This window comes from Impatiens glandulifera, chromosome 1 (assembly GCF_907164915.1).
Source record: "Impatiens glandulifera chromosome 1, dImpGla2.1, whole genome shotgun sequence".
Classification (NCBI taxonomy): domain Eukaryota; kingdom Viridiplantae; phylum Streptophyta; class Magnoliopsida; order Ericales; family Balsaminaceae; genus Impatiens; species Impatiens glandulifera.
Window position 1 is genome coordinate 21,269,629 of NC_061862.1, and position 20,881 is coordinate 21,290,509.

The window sequence follows — 20,881 nt, forward strand, 5'->3', positions numbered from 1 at the left end:
TTAAAATAATTAAAATCATTTGAAATTTTATAAAATCGTTAATTTGTGTTAAAAATAGTCACAAATTTCTCCTATATATGATATATCTATTTTTATTTTTTCTAAGTTTTACTGCTGACGAAGTTTTTACTTTCAACGTCATTTTCAAACGACAATGTATATGTTCCGTTTCATTTATAGATAATGATGCTAAAACAATGACAAAATTGTTCCTTATTCATTTCCTCCATTTTAGATATTAAATATTATGTATTTGTGTTGTGTTACTTTAAGTAATAAAAAAATAGAATAATATAAAAATGTTGGATAGCTATATAGTTTAAATTTAATCCATATAATAGAGATTACAAAAATATGAAAAATGATCTTAATACAAAATTTGTAATATATATTAAATAGGACTTATTTCTTTAGTTTTAGTGGGAATGAATTGAAAGTGAAAAATAATATAATTTGATTTCAAATAAGTGAGTTTGTTAGTAGAGTAACGAGTTCAAACACAAATACTATAAACATAATATATTTGAAACATTAAGTGTCATCATTTTAAATTAATTATAGTCAGAATTCAACTTTTGATTTCATACTTAAAAGTTAGTTTTCATTTTGTACTTTTAAAAAAATTAATTATTTTAAATAAAATAAAAATAAATGTATAATGAATAATTTTAAATTAGAGAAAAAATTTCAAACTTAGTTAAATTTATCGACAACACTATACCTATTATCCATAATTATTTTAATATTTGTGTAAAATTTTATAAACACAACTTATATTCTTATTTGAAAACATTTTAAACATTAACTTGATCCATAATTGTTATTAAGAAATAACTTTATATACCTGTATAGTTGTTGGCCTAAAAAATAAAAGAAATGATTTAGACAAATGAAATTAAGACCAGGATCTAGTTAATTATATTTGAATGAGAGATAAAATAAATCATATCTAAAATAATAATAATAAATTAAAAAAATATCTTCAAGAAAAGATCATGTTTGAAATTCTTTTGTTTCGATTTTCGAACATGGTTATTTTTATTTATTTATTATTATTATTTTTAGTATGACTTTTTTTTATTTCTTTCCTGCACAAGTGACAAACTAGCTATATAACTTTTTTTTTTTTCATCTCTACTGTCCTCAATAAATAAATAGTTTCAAACTTAAAAAATGAAATAAAATAACTATAATTAGGGATAAGAAATTTCTAAAGCAATATTATAATCTAGGAAGAAATAATGATAAATTGAATTTCTTCTCATAAAATTTATTGTTCATGTTCCATCAAAATTTATGAGACCAATTTATTGTAGAAGGATTCATACGAAAAGAGTGATAAATAAGGATAGAGGCTAGAGCAAATATAAATATTATTATTGTTGTAGCCACTTAATAGATGAAAGGAAGAAGACAGTATCACAGTAGCCATTAAATACTCTGCAGTCCGTATTTGTGGACCACAAAGCTCAAGCCGTGACCAACTGTGGGTCCTTCTGTCCCACCCAAACCAAACCAACCCAAATCAGGTTTGAGGCTCCCTCCCTTTCATTTTTTGTTCACGCGATGCACACAACCTGTTCGACCAAATGCCTCAACCAAAGTTCACACCTTTCTTCTCTACTCTGATCCATCGGTAACTAAGCTACTATTTATAGTCATGGGTCGGGCTATACAGTGGGTTGTGAGTGTCGGTTGAGCTTATGATGATGGTTGGTTGGTGATTCAGATTGTGGAATAGTCTTCCTATTTGTTAATATTTTAAAGGCCATGATAAGCTGTCTGGCTGGCTGGTTGTCTTCATTAGTAATTAGTATGCTACCTTTTTGGAAAATGCAAAGTTAATATAATATACGAGGGCCATTGAGAGTTGTCGTCTCCTGTTGATCCTTTTCTATGGTGGGATTGTTAGTAGAACCAAGTTTGGGTTTTTTTATAGCCTAAAGTAAAGATATTAGTATTATGCCAATTGGCATTTGTTCTTTCTCTCTTTATCTCTCTCACTAACACACACGCGCGCATCTACCAAAATGACCTGAATTTTGACTACTTTGGACTTCATTTCTCTGACGTTTGTTTGGTGGCCTGCAAATTTGATTGCTTGAATCTTACTCTTTTCAATTGGGGGGTTGGACCATAATTTGGATCTTTGATGCTTTCTCTTCAATTTGGCTTCTTTTCGTTCTTGGGTCAGTCATGGCTCCTGCTTCGAAGGCTACATTCTATCGGGAGGGTCAGGACTGGTAATTTAATTTCTCTCTTTCTCATTAGTTCTCGAATTGCAGTTTATTGTTTTCTTAGGAGATTGGGATTCGAACATCTGATCATGTAGTTATAAGCTTCTGTTTCCATGGTGTTGAGAATTGAGACTGTGCTTATGAAGAAGGTGAGACATAACTTGATTCAGAAACACATGAGATTCCTAGCATTATATTTTAGGGTGAACAATCAGGCCACCCATTACAGATAACATTCTGCGCTTGTTTGTTATTATGGGCGCAATTTTCCTACCTATTGCAGTCTGAATAATTTGAAAATGTATTTGCTCGACAGGTTCTGCGACGCAGGTTTGTCTAGCGATGTTGTTGTGACAGTTGATGGAATAAATTTCCATGCGCACAAGGTACTTTTTTTCATTTGCATGTTTATATAAAAAAACAAGAATTAGGGTTTGCCAGAAACTTGATTGTGTGTACTATAATTCTGAGGTATAGTTTGTCTTTATTACTTGATCGAAAGTTCCATGACAAACTCTTTAGATTCCTTAAATGTTTGTGTTAAAACAATGTTTGATAATTGATTGATTTATGAGTAATTTTGTGTTATCTTATCACTGGAGGTGTTTTCAGTTTGTTGTGCCAGATTTTATTTAGAAAAAATAAAATCATCATAGCATAGAAATAATTTTTGGGCAAATTTCTGTAGGATTCGAGATGTGTCATAGTTGCCTATGTTTTTTTTGGTATCACTATAATTGAGATCACTTGCTGGCGTACTAATTGAATGCATCTGATCCATGGTTTTACAGTTTCCTCTGATTGCAAGATGTGGGAAGATAGTTGAGGAATTTGAAGAAGCACAAAATGTCGATCAGAATAAACTTGGCATAATTTTGAACGATTTTCCTGGTGGCCCCGACGTTTTCCTCGTGACCGTGAAATTCTGTTATGGTATCCGATTCGAACTTACACCCAGAAACATTATACTTGTGTATTGTGCAGCAGATTACTTAAAGATGACTGATGAGTATGGAAAAGACAATTTGTTGTCCAAATCGGAGAGTTTGTTTCACAAAAACATCCTCCGGAATTGGAAAGATTGTATTTTGGCTCTCCAGAGTTCCGAACCTGTTATTAAAAGAGCAGAAGAGCTCCAAATTATAACAAAATGCTTAAATTCTGTATCAATGATGGTGTGTACAGATCCAAGTCTATTTGGATGGCCAATGAAATTGTATGGCAGTTTACAGAGTCCTGGAGGAAGCATATTATGGAATGGTATAAACACTGGGGCAAGACTCCAAAGCTCGGAATCTGATTGGTGGTTCGACGATATCTCTTACCTAAACGTAGAATTGTTTGAAAAACTTATTTTCTGTATGGAATCCAAAGGCATAAGACCCGATAACTTATCAAATGCCATAATGTATTACGCTCGAAAGCACCTCCCAGGTTTGGGCCGTTGGCAGAATAGTGCACCTAGAACGGTTATCAGTTTCAGCCTAACTCCAGCTTCTGTGGATCAGAGAGTTCTAATTGAAAGCATCTCGAAACTGCTTCCTCGAAAGAAGGGGAAAAGATTTTGCCGGTTTCTGTTGGGACTTCTTCGTGTTGCGTTAATATTAGGTGTTAGTGAATCTTGCCAAGAGTCGCTGGAGAAAAGAATAGGGATGCAGCTAGAACTTGCCACTCTAGATAGTTTATTGATACCTACTTACTCGGCTTCTGATGATACTTTATACAACACTGACTGTGTTGAACGGATGATTCATCATTTCAAATCATCCCAACCAGAAATCATATCATCTTCTCCTGCATCTCTGGAGTTGGAAGCTTCCCCATCATCTGGACCATTAAAGAAAGTTGCACGGTTAATAGATAACTATACTGCAGAGGTTGCTTCTGATGTGAACTTGAAACCTGGAAAGTTTCGTGCACTTGCAGAGGCAGTTCCAGAGTCAGCCAGATCCTTGTATGATGGCTTGTACAGAGCACTCGATATATATTTTAAGGTTTGTAATCAACTCACGTGCATTAATAGAATTGAAAATGAAATGTTCCATACTGAATTTTAAGTGCCAATTAGTTAACTATCTATAAAGTATAGATAGTACCGAAATTTGATTAATTTACAGCAGTTAAAGTTGTCTTTTTGCATTTTTACTATATTGCCAGTCATTCTTAGCTTCCCGAATTAGGCCAATGTTGTTTACTTTATTCTTGACAATAACTGGTACTCAATTTTCTCTAGGAACACCCTTGGTTACCAGATAAAGAGAAGGAACAACTCTGCAATATCATTGATTTTCATAAACTCTCCATCGATGCTTGTGCTCATGCGTCTCAGAATGAGAGGTTGCCCCTCAGAGTGATTCTTCAAGTCCTATTTTGTGAGCAGTTACAACTGAGATCGGCTCTAGCCAGCTGCCTTCAGACCATGGATGCCGAAAACATCACCACAGGCCCTGCTGTGCCAATTCCAAACAGACGTGTCATTAATGAGAACCGGATCCTGAGATTGGACATGCTTAACATGAGGTCCAGAGTGGGCGAATTGGAGGAAGAATTTAGTCAAATTAAGCAAGAGATGAAGAGGGTAGCTGATCAGTCACGTAATTCCATTAGCTCTCCCAGATTTTCTATGAGGCTAATGGGTTGCAGCCGCAGGCTTCTTCCTCGATCCTCGAATGCTGAAAATGACGTTGTTGTGACCGCGCCTTCACCCAGGGCATCGGTTGAGAAAGCACGCTCTTCCCACCATTCTGGACAAAGGACTTCCACCTTGGCCTAAGTGCCTTTGAAAATGTAAAGAAATTAAAATCACTGGTCTTGACTTCAAAGGGTTCATTTCAGAAGCTAACTATTCTTCACCTGCGTTTCATTTTGAGGAGTTCGCGAAGGAAAAGAAAGGATGACATCGGATTTTTCTATTACTTATTATCCAGTTATTTAAAAGGTAATCAATCCCCCTTCATTTCCTATAGTGTTTCTTATTGCTTTGTCTTTTCCATCACGAAATCATTCAAACAAACGCAACTCAAAGAACAGACAAGTTTCTTTTAGAAACAAATGTGCTGCTAGGTATGTTTCAAATGAAAAAGAATAAGAAATATTGTAATTATTAGGCTATACATGTATAGATCTTTGAGCATACAGTATTACTGGGGTTTGTCTGAAATCTCAAAAGCTGATGATATAGGATTCTGGTTTCTTTGTAACTTTTTGTTTGCTCACATTTATTCTGATGAATCAAATCTTCTTTTGATTGTTTTTTGCTATTGCTTATTGCTATTTGGAAATAAAGTGATTTATTTGCATTGTTTAACCACTACTGAATAAAGAAATCTCTCTTGTTTTGTGTCTTTGTATAATTTTGAAATGTATGCATTTGGAATTAGGGATGTTGATCTTCTGTGTCAATATAATTTTGAAATGTATGCATTTGGAATTAGGGATGACAACAGCTACCCTCGGGTAGAATTCTTGAACCCGATTTTAATTTTAATAAATGACCCTTACGGGTATCTTTATTTGTATCCCATTCCCAATTCGTCGGGTACCCGATCCCCGACGGGTACCCTATTACCTAATTAAAATCTGAATTTAGATTTATTATTTTTTAAACATATTAAATATTAAAAACACAAATAAAAATATTACTTATTTTGCATAGTTATAATGTAAAAATTAAATTTTTTAATAACTTTTATTGTTGTTACATATTGGAGTTGAACAAAAACTAGAGAAAGTCGAAGAAAGTTGAACTTGAAAATAAAAAATGAGCAGAGAAGAAAATATTTTCTTAAAGTAAAAAGAAGAGTTATGGAGATGATAAATTAAAATGATGTAGCGAAGTTTAGATACAGATAACATAAATAATATATTTATTGTAGATTTATAATAATAGTAATTATTTGAAAAATTATTTTAAATTTTAATATAAAAAAATTGAATCATTCAACTATAAAATGTATTTAAAAAAATATATATATAATTAATATAATAAAATATCAAATATTTATATTTTATTAAATTAAGACATACTTCAATATTTAATATATTTAAAATAACTATAATATAAAAATAATAATATTTTGTATTTTTAATTAAATAAATAAAGTAAAAAAAATATATTAAAAATTAATTAATTAATTATATTTAATGATAAAAAACTTAATAATTAAATAAAATAAATTAAGTAAAATAAAAAAAATAAATATATAAAAGTGATAGGATAAATAAGTAATTTTGGAAGTCAATGAGAAGTGGAGCCGGGAAGTTGGAAATATTATAGAGTTGAGAAAAACACCTCCCATTTAAAATTAGTGATGACCTCAAACCCGATCAGATAATCATTTTCACTTTTTATTTCCGATTTCAATTGAAAATATCTGAACTTGACCATCAAGTATTCACCTTTATCGAGTATACGAATTCCTATTATTATGTAGAATTTGATGGCATTCATATATGGTTTTAACTTTGTGGAATCTATGTTATTACGCTACAAACAACAATAATAATTAATTGTTCACCAATTATTAATTCTTAAATTAAAACACAAAAATCTTGTAATAGCGGCGCAATGGGACTGAAATATGCAAAGATACATATAATAAAATCTCAATTGCAATTGTGACTATGCCTGGCCCTAGTGCATCCCACCAATTATTATAACCAAAATTCTCGCTGGTTGGTTCATTCATGTTCAAATTAATATACTTTACTATTCAATTTTTTTTTTTTAAATTAATTAATTTATTTATATTTAAATTCATTATATATATATACACATTTTAATTATTATTTTATAAATTTTATATATTTAAATTATTATTTGTATAAATTAAATTATTTATATATATATTTTAAATTATTATTTTTATAAATTAAATTATTTATATTTTAATATATATTTCAATTATTAATTTATATAACTTTTTAATAAGAAAAACAATAAATTCATTAACCACTTTCACAGATTTTTTAGAAAAAATATTCTCTATCAACATAACAATATATTTAAATTGTTATTTTTCATAAATATTTACTCAATATAATTTTTTTATTATAATTAATATAATCTTAACTTTTTCATTGTGGGTTGTTTATTCACAACAATAATATTTTTATTTTTGAAAATTTTCCATGTTTATTAAAAATTGAATTTTTTATTTAATCACAACGACAAAAAATGACATAAAAATAAAAAATAAAAAATAATAATGCTTAATAAGTTATCGAACTGGTAAATTTTCAAAAAAGAATAATGAACTCTCCGACAGACTACTGTCTTTCCTAAACGAATATCAGAAACATAATAATAATAGTATTATGAATGATACGAATCAGACGATTATTATCATTGAAAGTTCGACGATTTCTTTTCAAGCAGATTGTCCACTAAAATATAATTGGGATGGTAATCAAATATGTAGGTCTGTCATATCAGACGCATCAATCCAAACTTTCCAACAACTACCTAAAGACCCGGTCATCAATCAATGAATATCAATAATACTCCATAAAGGTTTCAAATACTAGCCACCATCGACAATGTAAAAGTAAGTGAGTCGTCGATTCAATATTTTCTTGACACATACGACTAATCATAATATAATATTTTTTGATGCACATATCATATATTAGAATTTCATCATGAATAACATTCCATCTAAAGAACAAAATTTTGAATTAAATTTTTGATTACCAAAGTTTTTCCCAACAAAAATTATATGGAATCATCTTAGCGAATAGCTTATAGCAATGCCCACATGGAACCATAATGATTTGTTCGAACAGTGACATTAATTTACGTCCTACTAAAAGTAAAACTCTATTATGAGATAAAATCTCCATAATATTTAATCTTTTTCAACTAACGAAATCACTAGACTGAGGATTGGTGACATTTATATATATAACAATGTAAGCAAACTCATTATATTCTCATTTAAATGCTACAACCGCTAATTAAAAAAAATAATGCCCCCATGCAGGATCGAACTACAGACCTCCAGTTTACAAGACTGGCGCTCTACCACTGAGCTATAGGGGCAACTTTATTCAAAAGAATAATATTTTGAGTATTCTAATTACATTTCATTGTATCGATTTTTTATTATTATCTAGCCTAACCTTTTTTATTATGTAATATTTTCACAATAAAAAAATATTAGTCTAATTTAAGAGAATTAAATTTAAAAAATGTCAACTTTTATTAAAAAAAATATAAAATGCGTTCTAACATTACAAATGAGAAGAGTAAAAAAAAACGTCATCATTTTAAATGTCAATAATATCGAGAAAATTATATTTTTCGAATTCAAGCGAACACGTATAACATTACATTTTGATATTGCTAGAACTCTATTTAATTTTTTTTATCTAAAAGTTAACGACATTCGTTGGTGTATCGCATTAAAAACATTTTTTTAGTTTGTTATATGTTAGCTGAAATTTTTTAAAAAAATCTCTCTTCTCACACTTTCTTTTTTTACTGCTATGTTATTCCGTCCTCTTTAAACTCCTCAATTGATACCAAAATAAGAGATTTTTGAGATACTTTAAACTTGTTAAATTATTTATGAAAGATATTTATTTTACATTAATTTTGACAGATTCAGCACAAAATTTGACAAAATAATCAAGGTAAAAGAGGACATTTCTTCTCTCTCTAAAACCTAAGGCATGATTAAAACTGGACAATATAATAAAAAAAGTCATCTTAATCAGATAGATTAAAGACTGAGATAAAATATCAATTAAAAAAATATAGATAATTTATATAAATACTATATTGTCTAGTGAAACAAACGGGTATCAGCAAAAAAGAAGTGAAACATTCTAAGTTTCTTTCTTTATATTAGTTTGAAGTTTGAACTGGTAAACAAAACTAGATCAGCTCAACAATGGCTAATTCAGGCCAGGATTCAAAAGAACAAGGGATCAATCAAAAACCCATATGATGCTTATTTGGGGGTACAAAAGCAAGTTCTGAAATGAAGTATGGTTCATTCATACCCTAAAAATGAATGTGAAATTGGAATTACAGATAAAACCATCATATTCCATGTAGTGGGCTCAGCTTGATTTACAGCTAGTTATACTTTCAAGGTACTTACTTTGCCTTTATTTATCTTCCAGCAGAAGTGAGGTGCACGATAGGAGTGACGACAATTCATCTTCTGTTGCCAAACCGAAACCTTGCCATCTTATTCTCCCAAAACTATCCACCAAGAAAATATACCTATAGAAAATAGATAGATACATGTCCACCCATTGAAACAAGATGATAATGATAAAAGAAGGAATGCTTACATAACAAATATAGACTTACCCAGTCAGAAGATTCAAAATCTTGAGCTCTTTCCTAAAGTAATAATGATCACCAAATTTGTAAACTATCCTTTTCTGCAATTCATCCTGCTCTCCATTGAAATTGGATTTCCTCATTATCTTGAGAAGAAGACGTCTGATTGGATAGAGAGATAGCAACCAGGAGTCAATGAAGGACATCTGAAAATTACATGCCATGTAACAAACATAATACAGTATTAAATAATATTGGCACACTATAATACAAATCGCTAAAATCATCAACCATAGAATACAAAAGAAGTTCAAATAGTTAAATTTCTTAGTACATATCAAAATGGGTCTACACTTAAGAGCATTATAAAAAAAGGGTAGATAGTGTTGAAACTTGAAACCTATTAATACATTTCCTCGTGCATATTAGCCAAGGTAAATGTATATTTTGGTACAGACATGTCACTAAACAAACAAGTACTCAAACAGACTCACCCATGATAGCTCAAGTAGTAAGAGTACTGATATTAAGAGGTTGAGGTCTCAAGTTCGATTTTCAAAAAACACCTTGATTGAAGTGGAGGTAATGGCAGTAGGATGACGTGCTACCCTGCTCAAGGCTAAAAATCCTTGTCTCAAAAAAAAACTCAACTAGATACTAAATTTACCTCATTTATAGAAAAGAGAAGGTAATTGTAATATTTACGTAAAAATAATCAGAGTACAAAGAGGCTATGCCTCAAAAGCAGGAGAGCAACAGATAGACTTCTCTAACATGCCCAAAGAAAAACATAAAAAATACATCAAAGTGCGTTGATGTGAAATAATATAATCAAATATCATCATGAACCAATACACACAAAAAAAAAGAGGCTGAAACCTAAAATAACTAATTATTAATCATTTCATCGACGATAATAAATTTACCTCATATAGCTGAACTTTTGAAGAGTTTCTGAAAGATTCAAAAAATGGGATGCTCCAAGTATCAATCATTGCCTGTTTATAATGGAAAAGGAATGAATCTCAGTTTTCACAAGAGTGTACTTCAGATATACAAATTTAGTTTACAAAACAGTTTTGTTTTGGAGGACTGTGATACAAGGGGAAAGGGTAATAGGGAAGTGACAGTTATTGATATAGTAGTATAAATAACTGCCACTTCCACCATAGTGTATTAGCCCTAATACACTTTCCCCTTGTATCAGACTGTTGATAGAATGCAAGTACTTTCTGTTACTTAAATGAGCCGGATCAAATTCACATCATCGTCACTTGTATTATGCAAGTGTAGACCGATTCAAAGTGAAGAAAATAAATATCTGATGTTTAGCTGAAGTGAAAGCTAGTTGCCAACTTCTAAGAATATTATTTTACATGATTATGATCACGATTAGTTTAAACAGATTCAAATAACATAATAAATCGACATAAACTACATGTAATTGAACATTTTGGAAATGCATCAATGATAAACAGTAACTATTTTCTAATTGGAGAAAATATTAATCAGCACAACTTAATGCAGACCTGAGCGCTCGCTCTGAATGAGAGACATATTAAAGTCGCTTTTGGTGGATTTGATTCATGTGCATTGTTCCCAACAATAGGCAGCTTAAGTGTTGCACCATCTGGACAATCCACATCTATTGCCGGAAACATAACAGACGTCGTGACTGGAGTTAAATTTTTATTGGCTATCGCAATCTGCTCAAACAACAAAATATATAACCACAAATAATGAACTTACGGATTTCTCTAAAAGGATTACAATCGCATCAAAAATCTATAGATATATCATATATGCTATTAATTACCTTACCACCATGTTTCTTAAGCTCATTTATATCAGCAAAATAACCTCTGTTCATCTCATCTGCACTGCCCTAGACGACATATACACAAGTCAATGAACTATTCTATCACAAATTTGATATTTATTAAAGACAGTAAAAGAATATATTAATGTCGAAACATACAGCCGAGCTCGTTCTTTCTCAATTGCATCTTTGCTTCCAAGCTGTGATCGATCATAAGGAGCATCGTTAAAAAAATGAATCTCTGTTTAATCCATATCTAGTGTGAATGTGTGTACAAAACATACAACTCAGTAAAGCGAACCTTATAGAAATCGAGGAAGCGATTCGTAGTTTTGTGTGAGCCATGCTGAAGAGGACCGAAAGATCTGACTATCGCCGGCGCCGTGCGGCTCAGTCTCTTCAACCGCAACATCGTCTCTGCAGATTCCTTTTTCTCTCTCTTTCACGGTCACCGGAGTGAGAGGATACAGTTTGGTTTGGGCCTAAGATATGATGGGCTATCTACTCTTTGGTCTGCACTGAAATTATAAATATGGGCCTTCGGACAATAATTATATAATTGAGGCGGGAAAAAGTTGTTTAATTAAATCCTTGTAATTTACTCTTAAAATAATATATATTATTATAACTTATATATAATTAAATATAAAAATAACTTAAAACACAATTATAAACAACTAACATAAAAAATAAGTTCATATTTATCAAATTAATTATACGAATTAAAAAAAATATATGAATTCACTTTATTTCTATAAAATTGAAATAATTTATAATCTCACAGATTCTTGAAATAGTAAATTTTAAATAATACAAGTTTAACTAGTTAAGAATTCCTTTTAAAATTGTACATTTTAACAATTAACTACATATTTCAATATTAAAAAAGAAGCGACTATGACTATGGGGAACGAAATGGGAGCGAAGCCACCTGGCATGCCAGGTAGGTCAAATAATAATTAATTTTGTTTTCTTTTTCCACGTAGGATAATACCCTCAATTCAAACTCCTCTCATTTTCTCTCAACCATTCTCTTTCTTCAATCTAGAAACACTCAAAATTCTCTAAACAACCCTCTCTTCAAAAACTCACTCCGATTTCTAATCAACAACCATCTCTTCAATCTTCAATCTATCTCCGCTAAAAATCACTCTCATTTCTGATTAACAACCCTCTCTTCAATCTTCATTCTATCTCCGCTAAAACTCACTACCATTTCCGCTCAAACTCACTTTCAAATCCGTTTAAACCCTAACCTAAGTATCCGCTCAAACTCTAACCCTAAATATCCGCTCAAATGGAATCCGCTCAAACAATGACAGAGAAGAACAAAAACACTTTAGGTAAAAGGAAAAAGCCAGATAGAGATGCAGTGTTAACTTCAGATAGAGATGAAAGGTAAGTTATCATTGTTGCACTATTTTCATTTACTGTGTCCCCTGTTCATTGTGGATCTATTGCAACGTTAATTGTCTCCTCTTGTTTAATCTTCATTGAATCAGTTCTTTATTTTCTGGTATATGATTAACTGTCGATATATCTATATCATTTTATGAAGTAGAGGTATTAGGAAATGATTAACTCTTTGTTTATGAAGCAAAGGTATTAGGGAAATGATTAACTCTTTGTTTATGAAGCAGAGGTATTAGGAAATGATTAACTCTTTGTTTATGAAGTAGAGGTATATGATTAAATCTTTGAAATTTAGGTGAGTGGTATTAGGAAATGGAGAAGATAATAGAGTTATGAAAAAGTAAAGAAAAACTCACAGTCAATATATTATCAACCTCACTTTGTATTCTTCAGTTTAAACAATCAAGCAACTATTATGAATTGGGATAGGAAGAAAGACAGTTGATAAATATTAAGCTTAAATTGTTAATATTGTGTTGTCTTGTGTGTTAGACTATGTTGTCATGTATTTTTAGTTATGTTGTCATGTGTTTTTAGTTATGTTGTCATGTGTTTTTAGTTATGTTGTCCTATGTTGATTATAGTACTAATGTCTTCTTTATTATTTTGTAGAAGATTTAGTGGGGTAGTATATAACAGGAATAACAGGAGGTTACTCGCTCTGACCCCTTAATAGTGCTTGCGAAGGCTGCTTCTAAATACAAGACCACAACTCCAGAAAAAACAATACAACCTGCGAGAAGAAATACGATTTGGGGTAAAAGGAGCCCATAAACTTTTCCATTAAGGACCTACCCAAAAGGACTATACCATCTTGTTCGAGAGCTGACGGACTTACAGAAACAAGTTGTTAGGGATATAGGATTCGGCTCAATGCTCTCATTGAGCGTCTCTAAATGTCCCAAGAAATTGTCACTTCACCTCTTGAAGACTTTCAAACCCAACAAGAGTTAGTTGCCATTAAGCAACGGGGAGAGACTAAGAATAGACGAAAAAAATGTCTATAACGTTCTGAATCTCCCCCGAGGTGACATTGCAATCGAGGAGTCGATAGAGAAATATGAAGACTCCGAATCACCGGAATATATAAAAGACTCCGAATCAACTGATGATGAATTCATCAAATTCAAGAAAGTAAATCCAAAACAAAGTTATCTTTGGGAAACATATTATTAAGCAAAGTTATCTTCTGATGTTGTCCCCACATGTATTATCTTTGGGAAACATATAATCAGATACATGATGTAATTGACCCGACAACAATGAAGTAAATGATAGTTGAGTCGAGACTGGATGGGCGATGAAGTGTTGATTCCATTTCTCTTGCGTTGATATTAGAGAAGGATTACTTGTTGCGGTAGTATCCTAAAACAAAATAACAAACGGAGTATTAAAACATAGTGTAAAAAATATGACAAGATAATGTAATACATAGGACAAGATAGTGTAATACATAGGACAACATAGTGTAATACATGGGACAACATGATGTAATACACGGGACAACATGGTATTGGACATAAGACGAAATAATTGTTGACACTAACCTTATTTCTAGGAATTGGTTTCTTCATTGCTTTCTCAATGGCAGACTATTTCCGTTTTGTGGGTGGTCGCCCTCGAGCTCTAACCTTGACGGGCGAGTGGATAACTTTTTTGGTTGGTTCAGAATCCGTCGTACAATTTGGAGATATTTTGAACTTTTCTTTCATATCTTTCATCACTTCATCTAAAGCAGAACAATTAACTTGGGATTTGGATGCAAGTTGTTGAACCTCTAACATGATGGGAGTTAGATAGTTGTACCGATTTCTTTCAATTTCACACACATCCGAATCATAGATGTTGGTGAATATTTGGTAACCTCTCTTCAAGTCTTTACACCAACGGTCCAATATATAATATGCTGGCACCTGGTTCACTTTCATTCTATTCAAAACAGCCAATATATGCCTACAAAGCAGTCCTCTAAACTCAAACATTTGACATTGACATTTCAAAGTAACCAACACTGAGTTGTACTGTACTTTGTAGGAAAAATCACGCAAATGTTGTCCATTAATTCCAAGAATGCTCTCAGAAACTCCAAATACATAAGTTGTGCCATTGTATTCAATTATAGACGTGTCACAAAACATTAACCCTTTGAATTCGTTCTGACACAACTTGAAGATGTCATTTGTGTAAACGCTTTGAAACTGCATTTCTAAAGAATAGCCACTTACAATTGGAATCACTGAATTAAAAGACTGAAAATCCAGTTTGTTTTCAGTTTCTATGTTCTTCTTCAGTGCTCTATCAAATTGCTCAACAAACTACTTCAGAGATGTTGTCGAAGTAACATAATCATCGAAAAACGAATTGATGCTTTCACTTCTCTGGGATGTTGACATGCCTGTCCAGAAATGACATCTCACGTACACTGGAATCCACTTATGTCTTTTAATGTGTAGAGAGTTTAGCCAATCATTATTTTCTAAATGAAACTCATGTATCATTTTCTTCCAATTCTCTTCACACTCTTCAATTGTTATCGAGTTATAGACAATGTTATTCAACGCCTTCTTAATGCTTTTATATTCAGCGTGAGCACTAAATTTAGTAGGGAGCTTCTTCATTATATGCCAAAGACAATAACGATGTTGGGTGTTTGGAAAAACCGTTTTAATGGCAATAGACATCGATCGACATTGATCAGTGATTATTGCTTTTGGAGCACGTCCATGCATACACGTCAACCATGCCTTAAAAAGCCAAGTGAATGACGCCACATCCTCACTAGATAATAAACTACATCCTAGCAAAATAGATTGGCCATGATGGTTAACTCCGACGAACGGAGCAAAAGACATGTCATAGCGGTTCGTCAGGTACGTTGTGTCAAAGGTCATTACATCAGAAAAGTAATCGTAAGAAGCCCTGCATCTTGCATCAGCCCAAAAAACATTCCTGATATGTGAGTCCTCGTCAAGATCAAAGGTGTAATGAAAATTTAAACATATGTTTTGCATCTGGGAGAAATAATGAGAAACAACTTCAGCATCGCCATTTCCTAACCTCGACCTCCTAGCTTCTGAGATAAAATTCCGACATGTTCTCTCATCAAATTTCAAATTATCATACCCTCTAGCTTCAACTACAATTGATTGGAAACTTTTAGCCAATGTTATTCCAGCTTCATCGTTTAATTGCAATCTTCTCTGCGCACTTGGATCTAAAACCTTATGAGATCTAATATGTCTAGAATTTGAAGGACTCAAATGATGATTATGCTGAAGAATGACACTACTAATCTGAAAATCAAAATCATTCCTCACAACAATGTTGATCCTGGCCTTACAATCGGTCTTGGTGGAAGGTCTAAGTTGAAATATATTCTTCCCTCTTGGCGTAAACGAACCACTTTTTGCACATCCAATAGAGAAAAATTTCTGTTTGCCATATGGTCCATTCCTTGTTCCCAACTTTCGGACTCCAAAACCCATTGATTGTGCATACAATCTATAAAATTCTCGAAGGTTATTTTCAGAAACAAACGACATCCCAAACTTAGGAATTTTGTCTTCGGTACATTGAGATGATGGTTCATCCATAGGGCTACATAAGAATACAAAAAATAGAAATCAACACATGAACAATCACAAAACAACAAAAAAACGTGAATCTCTTTAAACAAACAAAAGAACAATAAAACGCATTAAAATATAGTTTAAAACACGGAACAACATATTACAATAATACAAATGACAATAGAATATTAACATTTCGAGTAACTTAAATATTTACAACACATGACAACAACGTATAAAAATACAGGACATCATAGTTTAGGACACGGGACATCATAGTATAAGACACGGGACAACATAAAACAAAACAGAGGACAACACAAGTCAACAAAAATATTAACAGTTTTACACATGTTTTTAAAAACAACAGAATATTAACAGTCTAACTACATAAACAACAAAAAGATATACCTATTTATGTCCCCAATTGTTGGTAGGTTATTTTCAGAAATGAACGACATCCCAACATTGAGAATTTTGTCTTCGGTACATGGTGATGATGGTTCATCCATAGGGCTACATAAGACAAAAAAGAGAAATCAGCACAAAGAATACATGACAACACATGAACAACATATTACAGTAGTACATGACAACATATTTAATAAAATGCAGGAAGACATATTGGATAAAACACATTAAAACGAAAAAAAATAGTTTAAAACACAGAACAACATATTACAATAACACAAATGACATCAGAATATTAACATTTAGAGCAACTTCAATATTTACACGGGACAACATAGTTTAAGACACGGGACATCATAGTTTAAGACACGGGACAACATAGGACAAAACAGAGGACAACACAAGCCAACAAAAATATTAACAGTTTTATACAGGTTCTTGAAAATAACAAAAATATTAACAATTTTATACAGGTTTTAGCTACATATTGGTTCCTACACATAACAATCACATAACAACAGAAAAATGTGAATCCAAGAAACAAACAGAAGAACAATAAAACGAAGAAAAAAGTAAGCTATGATGACAGAGAAGATATACCATTAGAAGAAGAAGCTAATCGGACAGTCGGACAGTGACGAAGACGAATCTAAACAAAACGCAAGGAGAAGACGACGAGGATGAAGACGAAACTAAAGAACGGAAGGACGACGAGGATGAAGACGCAAGAACAGTAAGAAGTTAAACGACGAGGATGAAGACGAATCTAACAGGTGGCTTCGCTCCCCATTTCGTTCCCCCATTTCGTTTCCAATATCATTTCCCTTTTAACAATTAACTCCATATTTCAATATTAAAAAATGAAACGTGATACGAAACAAAGTTGGGGAACGAATTCCTCAGCTAATCCCAGTGGCAAGACACGTAAGTAAAAAAATATTTTTTTTTTGTTTTCTTTTTCCACATAGGATAATTCTATCTCATTTCCTCTCAAATTTTCTCTCTCTTCAATCTATCTCCTCTCAAAGCTCAAACGATCTCTCATCTTCGCTCAAAGCTCAAATTGCCTCTCATCTCCGTTAAAACCCTCTCTCTCTTCAATCTATCTCCGCTCAAACCCTAACCCTAAGTATTTACTGTTATTCAAACAAAATCCACTCAAACCCTAATCCTAAGTATCCACTGATCTTCAAACGGAATCCGCTCAAATACTAATCCTAAGTATCTGCTGATCTTCAAACGGTATCCGCTCATCTGCTTCTTTTATTCAACTTCTTCTTCAAACGTTAATCAACTTTTTATTTTGAAATGTTATTCAACTTTTTCTTCTTCTCATATTTATAAAATGTTTCATTATACAAACCCTAAGTGTTTTGTTACTAATTAGCATTTGGTTATTGTTACAGTAAGTATGTCAACAATGACAGAGAAGAACAGTAAGACTTTAGGTAAAAGGAAATCTTCAGATAGAGATGAAAGTTAACAGGAATTTATCGTTGTTGTACTGTTTTCATATACTGTGTTGTCCCTTGTTGATAAATATTAAGCTTAAACTGTTAATATTTTGTTGTATTGTGTGTTAGACTATGTTGTCATGTGTTTTTAGTTATGTTGTCATGTGTTTTTAGTTATGTTGTCATGTCGACTACAATAATAGTGTGTTCTTTTTTATTTTGCAGAAGATTTAGTGGGGTTGTATATAACATAAAAGTTCTTCAACAAGGTGCAACAAACTTGTCACAAAAGGACTATAATACTGTATTACTAAAGGAAATGACGGAGTTTGGATTAATGCTTGAAGACCTTGAAAGGGCTGAACTTGTAAGTCTATTATCTTGTGTTTAATACGCTATTGTACTGTGCCTTGTACTGTGTTGTCCAGTGTCTTACATTGTGTTGTCCCTTGTCTTACACTAAACTATGTTGTCTTATGTTTTTAACTCTTTTACTATACTGTGTGTTGTCACTATACTATGTTAACTTTATTATGCTGTGATATTTGGATGCAGATTTTTTTACCCATCGGTTTTGATTCTCATTTTTATTTGGTCATTTACAATACGAAGTCGAAGACAATGGATATCATTGATAATAGGTCAATCCTGAAGGGTATAGATATAGGTTCAAAGTATGCAGTATTGAAGACTATTGGATGCGAGTTTTTGAACTTTGTTGCGGATACGAAGTTGAGCATTTTTTACGAACTCTGTAAATGCATTGCAAGGCTATTGAAAATGACCTGGCAAGACGCATGGAACAATAAGGATTGTGGAGTATTCTGTATGCTGCACATGGAGACATACAAGGGAGATTCGAAGTGGACTTGTGACATAACCCGAGCAAATGCGAGCAAAAATATTCATTGTCTACGAATCCAATACCTATTGAGGATTCTACAATCCGTTTCTAACAATTATCGGATGAACTTAACATACAAGAGCAGAAAATTGTATGAAACCAAATTATCCGAAACATTAATGTAATGGTTTCATGTTAGTAGAATTAAAACATTTACTTGTTGTGAAACAACAATTTGTACTTAACGCTTTAATGTGAAACAACAAATCGTACTTAACATTTACTTGTTGTAGAAATATAATATTTATGTACTCAAGACAACATAATAATAAACACAGGACAACATATTACAAAATTAAGGACAACATGGTATAAGACACGGGACAACATAGTATTGGACATAGGACGACATAATTTTTGACACTAACATTATTTCTAAAACCTGGTTTCTTCTTTGCTTTCTAAATGTAAAGTAATAATTTATTAAATTTCATTCATAAAGTAATGAATATAACATTTATGTAATCGTTTTATTTTTTAATTAAATTGAAGTTAAAAAACAATTAAAACGAGAAATATATTATCCAAAACAAAGTTATCTTTGGGAAACATATTATTAAGCAAAGTTATCTTCTGATGTTGTCCCCACATGTATTATCTTTGGGAAACATATAATCAGATACATGATGTAATTGACTCGACAATAATGTTGTAAATGATAGTTGAGTCGAGACTGAATGGGTGGTGAAGTGTTGATTCCATTGCTCTTGCATTGATATTAGAGAAGGATTACTTGTTGCGGTAGTATCCTAACAAAATGACAACGAAGTATTAAAATATAGTGTAATATATGGGACAACATGGTGTAATAAATAGGACAACATAGTGTAATGCATGTGACAACATGGTGTAATACACGGGACAACATGGTATTGGACATAGGACGACATAATTTTTGACACTAACCTTATTTCTAGGACCTGGTTTCTTCATTGCTTTCTCAATGGCAGTCTGTTTCCGTTTTGTGGGTGGTCGCCATCGAGCTCTTACCTTGATGGGCGAGTGAATAACTTTTTCGGTTGGTTCAAAATCTGTCGTACAATTTGGAGATATCTTGAACTTTTCCTTCATATCTTTCATCACTTCAGCCAAATGTTTAGCATGTTTCGTAGCGGAAAATGTTTGTTCAATCATCTATAAAATAGCGGAAAATGACTAGGAGAGAGGAGTAGGTAACAAACGTCATCCTAACGTCTATAATTCATAGCGGAAAATGTTTGTTCAGTCATCTATAAAATTCTCGAAAGTCATTTTCAGAAACAAACGTCATCCCAACCTTGGGAATTTTGTCTTCGGTACATGGTGATGATGGTTCATCCATAAAGCTACATAAGAATACAAAAAATAGAAATTAGCACAAAGAATAATACAAGACAACATATTTGATAAAACACATGAAAATATAGTTTAAAACACGGAACAACGTATTACAATAATACAAATGATAACAAAGTATTAACATTTCGAGCAACTTAAATATTTACAACACATGACAACAACGTATAAAAATATAGGACAACATAGTTTAAGACACGTGACATCATAGTTTAAGACACGAGACAATATAGAACAAAAAGAGGACAACACAAGCCAACAAAAATATTAACAATTTTACACATGTTCTTGAAAACAATAGAATATTAACAGTCTAGCTACATAAATAACAAAAAGATATACCTATTTATGTCCAATTGTTGGTTCCTACACGTAACAATCACAAAACAACAGAAAATGTGAATATCTTGAAACAAACAGAAGACATTGAAACAAACAAAGAAAA

General features: G+C 32.0%; 4 protein-coding genes and 1 non-coding gene across 5 annotated transcripts; 1 reads left to right on the plus strand and 4 right to left on the minus strand.

The window, feature by feature from the left end:
* Positions 1-1,595: 1,595 nt before the first annotated feature.
* LOC124921009 (BTB/POZ domain-containing protein At3g44820) lies at positions 1,596-5,484 on the plus strand. The gene is made up of 4 exons (XM_047461607.1): positions 1,596-2,243; positions 2,554-2,623; positions 3,029-4,231; positions 4,471-5,484. The coding sequence occupies exons 1-4, from the start codon at positions 2,197-2,199 to the stop codon at positions 5,008-5,010; spliced, it is 1,860 nt and encodes a 619-aa protein (XP_047317563.1). The 5' UTR covers positions 1,596-2,196; the 3' UTR covers positions 5,011-5,484.
* A 2,721-nt stretch (positions 5,485-8,205) lies between these two features.
* TRNAT-UGU lies at positions 8,206-8,277 on the minus strand. The gene has a single exon. It is a non-coding gene; the product is annotated as a tRNA-Thr (tRNA).
* A 775-nt stretch (positions 8,278-9,052) lies between these two features.
* Positions 9,053-11,818, minus strand: LOC124920828. Its single transcript, XM_047461391.1, has 7 exons — positions 11,652-11,818; positions 11,510-11,550; positions 11,348-11,411; positions 11,061-11,237; positions 10,458-10,529; positions 9,559-9,737; positions 9,053-9,468 (listed from the first exon to the last, which is right to left on the minus strand). The coding sequence occupies exons 1-7, from the start codon at positions 11,760-11,762 to the stop codon at positions 9,351-9,353; spliced, it is 762 nt and encodes a 253-aa protein (XP_047317347.1). The 5' UTR covers positions 11,763-11,818; the 3' UTR covers positions 9,053-9,350.
* A 2,537-nt stretch (positions 11,819-14,355) lies between these two features.
* Positions 14,356-14,967, minus strand: LOC124920624 (protein FAR1-RELATED SEQUENCE 6-like). Its single transcript, XM_047461154.1, has one exon. It carries the CDS (start codon positions 14,965-14,967, stop codon positions 14,356-14,358), a length of 612 nt encoding a protein of 203 aa, XP_047317110.1.
* Positions 14,968-15,078: 111 nt separating this feature from the next.
* Positions 15,079-20,235, minus strand: LOC124920634 (protein FAR1-RELATED SEQUENCE 5-like). The gene is made up of 4 exons (XM_047461166.1): positions 20,008-20,235; positions 18,983-19,149; positions 16,744-16,848; positions 15,079-16,360 (listed from the first exon to the last, which is right to left on the minus strand). The coding sequence occupies exons 1-4, from the start codon at positions 20,233-20,235 to the stop codon at positions 15,079-15,081; spliced, it is 1,782 nt and encodes a 593-aa protein (XP_047317122.1).
* Positions 20,236-20,881: the final 646 nt, after the last annotated feature.